Here is a 12,998-nt window from a genome sequence, read left to right on the forward strand (position 1 = left end):
TGTCATCAAACACTCCACCCCCTCAGCTCTCCATTCGTGATGGGGCAGTTATGGACAGAGTGGAGATCTCGATACCTAAGCAGTGAGTACCGGAGGAATTTCCATCTGGTACAGATACATCGCAGAGGTCTCTCTCCGAATCAGTCGAGCAGCTTTATATTTTCATCGGCTGTGTAATGCTGTGTGGAAGATACCTGATCTGTCACTCCACACAAAGCTTCTCGGCCACAGTCATGCCCTCCCTTCTCTATGCTTGCGAAACGTGGATCTCCAAAATCGAACATCTTGGCCGGTTAGAAATATTCAGGCTGGCTTGCCTACGATCTATCCTGGATTTATCCAAGCTGGATCGTGTGAGGAGCTCACAAATCCTTAAAAGATCTAGGATACAGTCCCATCGGTGAGCTCCTCTGGCAGACAAGGCTTTGTTAACTGGATCATGTAGCCCACATACCCAGCCACTGCATGCCCAAACAGCTTTTGTTCGGCCGGAGAGAGGGGGGCGAAAGGGGCATTGCACTGCCTACAGAAGAGATGGAATTATGTGAGACTGGTACCAGTGGTGTCAAGATCAGCCTCTGTGGAGGAGCCTCGTGAAGGATGCTACTGGGCAGTTGGAGGCAGTCGACCTCCAACAATGGAGGGCAGAGGACCGACGCTCTCAACGACGAGCAGAGCGTAAGGTGGCGAAAACACAAGTTGCCACAGTAGGAGGAATAGGTGGTGAACCGGCCAGTCATCTCAGTCAATCCATGGCACCTGGGTCTGTCCCATGACCGGTCAGCAGGTGTTCAACACTTTACGTGGCCTTAAAGTGTACATAGCCTGGCACAAGCGCCATGGTGACATCACCGTCACTAAGTGGAAAATGGTGGTTGTTATTGTTGTTGAGTGATTTATGTAAATGGTGCATAATTCTGTTGCAGTGTCTGCAGAGTACAGAGAAACCTCCTCTTATTCGGAATATTCTATTATCTGCACACATCGATTCTTCCTGCTATCCACACATATCTGTAGATGAGAAGTGCTGTCGCTGAGGTGCTGCGTTCATCGCCGCTTATTGCTGAGGTTCGAAGTTCTAATCCTGCGACCACCCTGGTTATAACTGCGGAAGTATTAACCATAAATACGCGCCGTCCGCTTGACAGTGGGTGTTAAGGATCACATGATGTAATTCGAAACGAGTCGGTCTCTGTGTGCTAGCGTCATTGTCCGAATTTGGGACATTAGCAACATTGGAATATAAATGTCAATCATCTCTCCCTTCTGTGGACATTTGGCAGGATCATCCTGAAAAACATCCTTGAGACTCAGTGAGGCTCTTCCTGGATAAACAAGCGAAGTAGTAACTCTTACTATCCACGCAAATACGCACACGGGGAAGCTGCCACCGCGCTGGTGCGGTCAGTGTACTGGACTTGCAATTCTGAGGTCACCCGTTCGATTCCATCAATGGGACAAGTTTCTCAAATCTCCCTCCCCTCCCGCCTCTGTCCACCCAGCAGCTGTATAAATTGGTGCAGTACAGTCGATCGGCAGGTCACATGGTGCGGTAAAGTGTGGGTACTACCACCTCTTCCAGCACGTCTGAAACAACGTGGAAGAGTAAGCCAAACATCACTTTAGAGCTCGCTCTCGTGGACGAGGCCCTTCCGCCAGCAGTGGTGTGAGCAGGCATTGCGTAGATGAAAGGACTAACGTCCGGGTGTGTGAGAGTGGAAAATTGAATTGTGTCCCCACACATTCCTACGGGCGAGAGAGGAGCTGCTCTCTTCCCCACGGCCACGGCTTCCACACCGACGCGATAACCAAATCACCGGGTGGAGCCTTCGTACCCATGGGGCGCGGAGCCATTAGCTCAACACCCTTTCATCGGCACTGCTGTCGATTCTTTTTTCAGAGCGTGGCCCTGGTAGCTACCATGAGATATGTAATATCTTCAGAATATAATTAACTAGGACGTGCGTCTATACAACACAATTTACACACTCAAGTTTCTGCCCAAGGTGGACACAGTAATAATGGCAATCACCATTATGCTTGTTCACCCAGGAAAGCCACACTGAGTCCCAAGACTCAGTGCGGCTAACATCAATGATATAGATGAAACCCAGGCTCAACTGGAGAGCATAACATGCTCCACGCAGAAAGTGACCCGAGTCGGGAATCAAACCCATGAAATTCTCGCTGTGAGGCAAGAGTGCGATCACTGCGCCTGGCGTCCATCGGACATGTCCGTGTCGGGGTCGCTTCGCGTACTGGGCAGTGGGGTCGCTTCACGTACTGGGCAGTGGGGTCGCTTCACGTATTGGGCAGTGGGGTCGCTTCGCTTACTGGGCAGTGGGGTCGCTTCACGTACTGGGCAGTGGGGTCGCTTCACGTACTGAGTAGTGGGGTCGCTTCGCGTACTGGGCAGTGGGGTCACTTCGCTTACTGGGCAGTGGGGTCACTTCACGTACTGAGTAGTGGGGTCGCTTCACGTATTGGGCAGTGGGGTCGCTTCGCTTACTGGGCAGTGGGGTCACTTCGCTTACTGGGCAGTGGGGTCGCTTCACGTACTGAGCAGTGGGGTCGCTTCACGTACTGGGCAGTGGGGGCACTTCGCTTACTGGGCAGTGGGGTCGCTTCGCTTATTGGGCAGTGGGGTCGCTTCACGTACTGGGCAGTGGGGTCGCTTCACTTACTGGGCAGTGGGGTCACTTCACGTACTGGGCAGTGGGGTCACTTCACGTACTGGGCAGTGGGGTCGCTTCACGTACTGGGCAGTGGGGTCGCTTCGCTTACTGGGCAGTGGGGTCGCTTCGCTTATTGGGCAGTGGGGTCGCTTCACGTACTGGGCAGTGGGGTCGCTTCACTTACTGGGCAGTGGGGTCACTTCACGTACTGGGCAGTGGGGTCGCTTCACTTACTGGGCAGTGGGGTCACTTCACGTACTGGGCAGTGGGGTCACTTCGCGTACTGGGCAGCGGGGTCGCTTCACGTACTGGGCAGTGGGGTCACTTCGCTTACTGGGCAGTGGGGTCACTTCGCTTACTGGGCAGTGGGGTTGCTTCACGTACTGGGCAGTGGGGTCGCTTCACGTACTGGGCAGTGGGGTCACTTCGCTTACTGGGCAGTGAGGTCGCTTCACGTACTGGGCAGTGGGGTCGCTTCGCTTACTGGGCAGTGGGGTCGCTTCACGTACTGGGCAGTGGGGTCGCTTCACGTACTGGGCAGTGGGGTCGCTTCGCTTATTGGGCAGTGGGGTCGCTTCACGCACTGGGCAGCGGGGTCGCGCGGTCGCGTTGCACTGACAGGCGAGAGCGGGTAGATGGGAGTGTGGCGGACAAGAGGGCTTCCCCGTGCCGTGCTGTCGCTAACCGCCTTCCTCCTGTTCCGAGGGCGGCTGCTGGTGCCGATGCATCCAGGCACTCCACACTCATCAGCAGCATCGTTTTTAGAAGGTAGTGGTAGAGCGAGCGGCTCGCAGTCGGAAGGGTTGCGAGTTCAAATCCTGGTTTGGTTCTTGACTCAGCCCATCATCATCACTACATGGGGTGGTACTCGTTTATCGATCAACAGTGGTTGTCCTTTCGGCAGACTCGCCCCTGCCGTAGGAATGTGGAATTGTACCTTCGTTGCCTCATTTGGGCGTGAAATCACGTTTGACGGAACGCTCTCGTGAACCTCGCAGCGGGGCGGTGGGGGGGAGTCCTTTGCGTGTGGCAAGATGAGGGAGGGCTCACGGTGGTGGTGGTGCTGACACCGCGCAGTGACGGAAACGGCTGCCCGGGAACACGTGCCGAGGGCCTCCCACCCCAATATCGATTATGCTGAGAATGATCACGCACGCATTAACACACACACGCGCACGCTTTAACACACACACGCGCACGCTTTAACACACACACGCACACGCATTCACACATGCACGCGCGCATTCACACACACGCACGCATGAACACACACCCACATTAACACGCACGCATTAACACACACGCACGCATTAACACTCATGCATGAACACATGCACATATGAACACAGGCACGCATAAGCACAGGCACGCATAAACACAGGCTCGCATGAACACACGCACGCATGAACACACGCACGAATTAACACGCATGCACTCATGCATATTTCCCCATATGCAAACGCATTCCCACAAGCACACCAAGCACAACAAGCACAAGACAAAGGTCCCCTGTGTAGCCTTACACAAACTATTAGGGCAAGTGCCGTTAACGAGCAACTATGAAGGCCGGCCACGGCACGAGGGGGTAGGTGGCCAGCACCACGCCCGGCCGCCTTTGTCTCCCCAGTGGCGATGTTTACTCACCGCACCAGGTACTCATTTGAGGCTGAGTCGACCTAGGTTAAGCCCAGGACCGGTTCAGATAATCATCACTTGGTGTTTTTAATTATAATTATCGGTGTTGGCCGTGAGCGGGAATTGAACTCGTGTGGCCAGGCCCCGATCACAGCGCGCACACTCGCGGACATCACAAACACGCACACATTCACCGGCTCGCTCACACACACGCACTCATCATACACACACTGACACACACACGCACTCATCATACACACACTGACACACACGCACTCATCAACAACAACAACCGCCATTCGCCACTAAGTGGCGGTGACGTCACCACGACGCTTGTGCCAGGCCATGTGCACCTTGAGGCCACGTGAAGTGTCGAACGCCCGCGGGCAGGAGGTCACGGGGCAGACCCAGGTGCCACGGGTCGACTGACTGAGATGACTGGCTGGTGCACCACCTGTGCCCCCTACTGTGCCAACCTGCTGTGCTTTAGCCACCCGGCGCTCCGCTCGTTGTTGTGAGCGTCGCTCCTCCGCCCTCCGTTGTTGTTGGAGGGCGACTGCCTCCAACTGCCCAGTAGCGTCCGTCACGAGCCTCCTCCACAGAGGCCGATCTTGACACCGCTGGTACCAGTCATCGGCAAGTCCATTCAGCTCCACGTCCTCCTGTACCACATCACTCCATCTCTTCTCTAGCCCGTGCCGCGCCCGTTTAGCCCCCTCGATCCGGCCGAACAAAAGCTGTTTCGGCATGCGGTGGTTGGGCACGCGGGCTACATGACCCAGCCAACGCAGCCTTGCCTGCCGGAGGAGCTCACCGATGGGACCTTGCCCAGATCTTTCAAGGATTTGTGAGCTCCTCACACAATCCAGCCTGGTTAAACCCAAAATGGATCGTAGGCAGGCTAGCCTAAATGTTTCTAACCGGCGAAGATGTTCCATAGAGGGGTCCACGTTTCGCAAGCGTAGAGAAAGGAGGGAATGACCGTGGCCGAGAAGACCTGACACACACACACTGACACACCCACACTGACACACACACGCACTCATACACATACTGACACACACACTGACACACACGCACTCATCATACACACACTGACACACACACGCACTCATCATACACATACACACACACGCACTCATCATACACGCACTGACACGCACACGCACTCATCATACACATACTCGCACACACACACGCACTCATCATACACACACTGACACACAACAAAGACAAAGATCCCCCGTATAGCCTTAACAGACTGTAGGGGCAAGTGCTGTTAGCGAGCACCTATGAAGGCCGGAACGGTACACGAGGGGGTGGGTGGCCAGCACCACGCCCGACCGCCTTTGTCTCCCTAGTGGCGATATTTACACACCGCACCAGGTACTCATTTGAGGCTGAGTCGACCTAGGGGAGGCCCGGGACCGGTTCATATAATCGTCACTGGTGTTGACCGTGAGCTGGAATCGAACCCGGGTCGCCAGGTTCATAGCGCAGCGCGCTAACCGCTACACTACCGCTCCCCACTAACACACTGACACACACACACTGACACACCCACACTGACACACACACGCACTCATACACATACTGACACACACACACTGACACACACGCACTCATCATACACACACTGACACACACGCACTCATCATACATACACTGACACACACACGCACTCATCATACACATACACACACACGCACTCATCATACACACGGTGACACACACACTGACACACACACGCACTCATCATACACACATTGACACACACACTGACACACACACGCTCTCATCACACACACACTGACACACACACACTGACACACACGCACTCATCATACACACACTGACATACACACGCACTCATCATACGCACACTGACACACACACGCTCTCATCACACACACACTGACACACACACACTGACACACACGCACTCATCATACACACATTGACATACACACGCACTCATCATACACACACTGACACACACACGCACTCATCATACACACACTGACACACGCACTCATCACACACATACTCACACACACACACTGACACAAACACGCTCTCATCACACACACACTGACACACACACACTGACATACACACGCACTCATCATACACACACTGACACACACACGCACTCATCACACACATACTCACCCACACACTGACACACAACACGCTCTCATCATACACACACTAACACACACACACTGACACACACACGCTGACACACACACGCTGACACACGCTGACACACACACACTGACACGCACGCAGACTGACACACGCACGCAGACTGACACACGCACGCAGACTGACACACACACACTGACACACACCCACCCACACACACACCCACCCACACACGCGACCACTCCTACCCCATACACGCTCACACGAAATCGCACACACGTTTACACTCGCACTCACACACTGACACATACCGATCACACACTGACAGGCACAGATCAAAGATCCCCCGTATAGCCTTAACAGACTGTAGGGTCAAGTGCTGTTAGCGAGCACCTATGAAGGCCGGAACGGTACACGAGGGGGTGGGTGGCCAGCACCACGCCCGACCGCCTTTGTCTCCCCAGTGGTGATGTTTTTATCCACCGCACCAGGTACTCATTTAAGGCTGAGTCGACGCACTGACACACACACGCTGAAAGGCACACACGCACTGACACTGACACACACACACTGACACACACACTGACACGCACACACTGACAGGCACACACTGACACACACTGACAAGCACACACGTACACACATTGACACACACACACTGACAGACACACACACTGACACACACACACTGACACACACACACTGACAGACACACACACACTGACACACACACTGACAGACACACACACGCTGGCAGACACACACACACACACACTGACAGACACACACACTGACACACACACACTGACACACACACACTGACAGACACACACACACTGACAGGCACACACATTGACAGACACACACACTGACACACACAGACAGACACACACAGACAGACACACACACACACTGACAGACACACACACACACTGACAGACACACACACTGACAGACACACACACTGACAGACACACACACTGACAGACACACACACTGACAGACACACACACACTGACAGACACACACACTGACACACACAGACAGACACACACACAGACAGACACACACACTGACAGACACACACACACTGACAGACACACACACACACACTGACAGACACACACACACACACTGACAGACACACACACACACACTGACAGACACACACACACTGACAGACACACACACACACTGACAGACACACACACACACACTGACAGACACACACACACACTGACAGACACACACACTGACACACACACTGACAGACACGCACACACACACTGACAGACACACACACACACTGACAGACACGCACACACACTGACTGACAGACACGCACACACACGGGCTCGCACGCGCGCGCAGAGCACGCACGCGCCCCGGCACATCGCGCGCGACAACGTCTGCTGCATCATCCCCACCACCACTACCATCCCCACCACCACCACCATCCCCACCACCACCATCACCGTCCCCGGGAGCGAGCGCTGTCGATGGCCATGGCCGTGGCGTTGACCGCGGGAGGCGGCCGTGCGGGTGGGACGCGGCAGAGCTGCGGCGGCGGGGGGGTGGCGTGGCCGGGAGACCGCGCACTGCGGCCCGCCTAACGTCTCCCGCCAGGGACGGAGCCAGCGCCTCTTCTCCTTCTTCCTCTTCGCCGGAGGAGGAGGAGGGGGGAGGCGAGGGCCATGAAGAGGGAGGACTTGAGAATGATGAGCGAGAGCCATTTTCCCTACCGGCGTCACTCATGGATATGGTGAGGGCTCCTATCCATCCCTCCCTCTGCGCGTAGCCACCACCAACAGCACACTCGGTACACTCACACAGTACACACAGCACACTCACACAGTACACTCACACAGTACACACAGTACACTCACAGTACACACATTACACACACACAGTACACTCACACAGTACACACAGCACACTCACACAGTACACTCACACAGTACACACAGTACACACACAGTACACTCACAGTACACACAGTACACACACAGTACACACACACACAGTACACTCACACAGTACACACAGCACACTCATACAGTACACACAGTACACACACAGTACACTCACAGTACACTCACAGTACACACAGTACACACACAGTACACTCACACAGTACACACACAGTACACACAGTACACTCACACAGTACACACACAGTACACTCACAGCACACTCACACAGTACACTCACAGTACACTCACAGCACACTCACACAGTACACACACAGCACACTCACACAGTACACTCACACAGTACACACAGCACACTCACACAGTACACACACACCGTACACTCACAGTACACACAGCACATTCACACAGCACACTCACACAGTACACACACAGTACACACACAGTACACTCACACAGTACACACAGCACACTCACACAGTACACTCACACAGTACACACACAGTACACTCACACAGTACACTCACACAGTACACACACAGTACACTCACGCAGTACACTCACGCAGTACACTCACGCAGTACACACACAGTACACACACACAGTACACTCACACAGTACACACACACAGTACACACAGTACACACACAGTACACACAGTAAACACACAGTACACACACACACAGTACACTCACAGTACACACACAGTACACTCACACAGTACACACAGTACACTCACACAGTACACTCACACAGTACACACACAGTACACTCACACAGTACACTCACACAGTACACTCACAGCACACTCACAGTACACACACAGTATACTCACAGTACACACAGCACATTCACACAGCACACTCACACAGTACACACACAGTACACACACACAGTACACTCACACAGTACACACAGCACACTCACACAGTACACACACAGTACACTCACACGGCACACTCACACTGTACACACACACAGTACACACACACGGTACACTCACACAGCACACTCAGTACACTCACACAACATTCATATGTACAGCATACAAAACACATGCACACACATACAGCACACTCAGATAGCATACACTCACAGTACACTCACACAGTACAAGCATACACAATACACTCACGCAGTACAAGCATACACTCACAGTACACTCAGCACATTCACATGTACAGCATACACAACACACGCACACACATACAGCACACTCACACACATACAGCACACTCACAAATACACCCTTCACACACCACACTCACAAATACACCATTCACACAACACACTCACAAATACACCATTCACACAACACACTCACAAATACACCATTCACACAACACACTCACAAATACACCATTCACACACCACACTCACAAATACACCATTCACACACCACACTCACAAATACACCATTCACACAACACTCACAAATACACCATTCACACACCACACTCACAAGTACACCATTCACACAACACACAAATACACCATTCACACACCACACTCACAAATACACCATTTACAACAACACATTCACACACCATTCACACAACACACTCACAAACACACCATTCACACGCCACACTCACAAACACACCATTCACACGCCACACTCACAAATACACCATTCACACAACACACTCACAAATACACCATTCACACACACACTCACAAATACACCATTCACAAAACACACTCACAAATACACCATTCACACACCACACTCACAAATACACCATTCACAAAACACACTCACAAATACACCATTCACAAAACACACTCACAAATACACCATTCACACAACACACTCACAAATACACCATTCACACAACACACATACACCATTCATACACCACACTCACAAATACACCATTCACACAACACACTCACAAATACACCATTCACACAACACACTCACAAATACACCATTCACACAACACACTCACAAATACACCATTCACACAACACACTCACAAATACACCATTCACACAACACACTCACAAATACACCATTCACACACCACACTCACAAATACACGATTCACACAACACACTCACAAATACACCATTCACACAACACACAAATACACCATTCACACAACACACAAATACAGCATTTACAACAACACATTCACACATACATCATTCACACAACACACAAATACACAATTCACACACCACACTCACAAATACACCATTCACACAACACACTCACAAATACACCATTCACACAACACACTCACAAATACACCATTCACACACCACACTCACAAATACACCATTCACGCAACACACTCACAAATACACACTTCACACACCACACTCAAAAATACACCATTCACACACCACACTCACAAATACACCATTCACACAACACACTCACAAATACACCATTCACACAACACACTCACAAATACACCATTCACACACCACACTCACCACACTCACAAATACACCATTCACACACCACATTCACAAATACACCATTCACAAACCACACTCACAAATACACCATTCACACAACACACTCACAAATACACCATTCACACAACACACTCACAAATACACCATTCACACACCACACTCACAAATACACCATTTACAACAACACATTCACACACCATTCACACAACACACTCACAAACACACCATTCACACGCCACACTCACAAATACACCATTCACCCGCCACACTCACAAATACACCATTCACACAACACACTCACAAATACACCGTTCACACACCACACTCACAAATACACCATTCACACAACACACTCACAAATACACCATTCACACAACACACTCACAAATACACCATTCACACAACACTCACAAATACACCATTCACACAACACACTCACAAATACACCATTCACACAACACACTCACAAATACACCATTCACACACCACACTCACAAATACACCCTTCACACCACACTCACAAATACACCATTCACACAACACACTCGCAAATACACCATTCACACAACACACTCACAAATACACCATTCACAAACCAAATTCACAAATACACCATTCACACAACACACAAATACACCATTCACACACCACACTCACAAATACACCATTTACAACAACACATTCACACACCATTCACACAACACACTCACAAATACACCATTCACACAACACACTCACAAATACCCCATTCACAAATACACCCTTCACACAACACACAACTACACCATTCACAAACCACACTCACAAATACACCATTCACACCACACTCACAAATACACCATTCACTCAACACACTCACAAATACACCATTCACACACCACTCACAAATACACCATTCACACAACACACTCACAAATACACCATTCACACAACACACAAACAGCACACTGCCAAACGTCATACCCATACACAACACACAAACGAACATGCCGCACTCAGAAATACAACACTCAAAAACAGCATACTCACAATCACCACACACTCTTATGTACCATACAATCACACTAATGAGTCATTAATTCCACACTCATCACTACCACACACACGATGCCACACGTCACAAATTAATAGCAGTGCTGCGTAAAATCTAAGCTACACTACTACAGCGTCGTGTTACACTACTGTACTGTGCCACTTATACTGTGTGCATTACACTACTGTACTGTGTCACTTATACTGTGTGAGTTACACTACTGTACTGTGCCACTTATACTGTGTGAGTTACACTACTGTACTGTGCCACTTATACTGTGCGCGTTACACTACTGTACTCTGTGAATTATACTGTGTGATTCACACTACTGTACTGTGCCACTTATACTGTGTGAGTTACACAACTGTACTGTGCCACTTATACTGTGCGAGTTACACTACTGTACTGTGCCACTTATACTGTGTGAGTTACACTACTGTACTCTTTGAATTATACTGTGAGTTACACTACTGTACTGTGTGAGTTACACTACTGTACTGTGCCACTTATACTGTGCGAGTTACACTACTGTACTCTGTGAATTATACTGTGTGAGTTCTACTACTGTACTCTGAATTTTACTGTGTGATTCACACTACTGTACTATGCCACTTATACTGTGTGATTCACACTACTGTACTGTGCCACTTATACTGTGTGAGTTACACAACTGTACTGTGCCACTTATACTGTGCGAGTTACACTACTGTACTGTGCCACTTATACTGTGCGAGTTACACTACTGTACTCTGTGAATTATACTGTGTGAGTTACACTACTGTACTGTCACGTATACTGTGTGAGTTACACTACTGTACTCTGTGAATTATACTGTGTGATTCACACTACTGTACTGTGCCACTTATACTGTGTGCGTTACACTACTGTACTCTGTGAATTATACTGTGTGAGTTACACTACTGTACTGTGCTACTTATACTGTGTGAGTTACACTACTGTACTGTGCCACTTATACTGTGTAAGTCACACTACTGTACTGTGCCGCTTATACTGTTGAGTTACACTACTGTACTCTGTGAATTATACTGTGAGTTACACTACTGTACTGTGTCACTTATACTGTGAGTTACACTACTGTACTGTGTCACTTATACTGTATGAGTTACACTACTGTATTGTGTCACT

General features: G+C 50.3%; 1 protein-coding gene across 4 annotated transcripts in view; it reads left to right on the top strand.

Moving 5' to 3' along the window:
* The window catches only part of LOC116952005 (3',5'-cyclic-AMP phosphodiesterase 4C-like), a 315,456-nt gene that overhangs the window by 192,681 nt on the left and 109,777 nt on the right, over window positions 1–12,998 (top strand). The window contains exon 1 of one of the 4 annotated variants that reach the window (XM_032970976.2): window positions 6,803–8,220. The exons of the other annotated variants lie outside the window; for them this stretch is intronic. Coding sequence (XP_032826867.1) covers window positions 8,153–8,220 — 68 coding nt within the window. The 5' untranslated portion in view covers window positions 6,803–8,152. Of the gene's footprint in view, window positions 1–6,802; window positions 8,221–12,998 lie in introns of those variants that run through there. 4 annotated transcript variants of the gene reach the window in all.

Source organism: Petromyzon marinus, chromosome 44, assembly GCF_048934315.1.
Source record: "Petromyzon marinus isolate PM22_M1 ecotype Great Lakes invasive population chromosome 44, UKy_Petmar_22M1.pri1.0, whole genome shotgun sequence".
Lineage (NCBI taxonomy): Eukaryota > Metazoa > Chordata > Hyperoartia > Petromyzontiformes > Petromyzontidae > Petromyzon > Petromyzon marinus.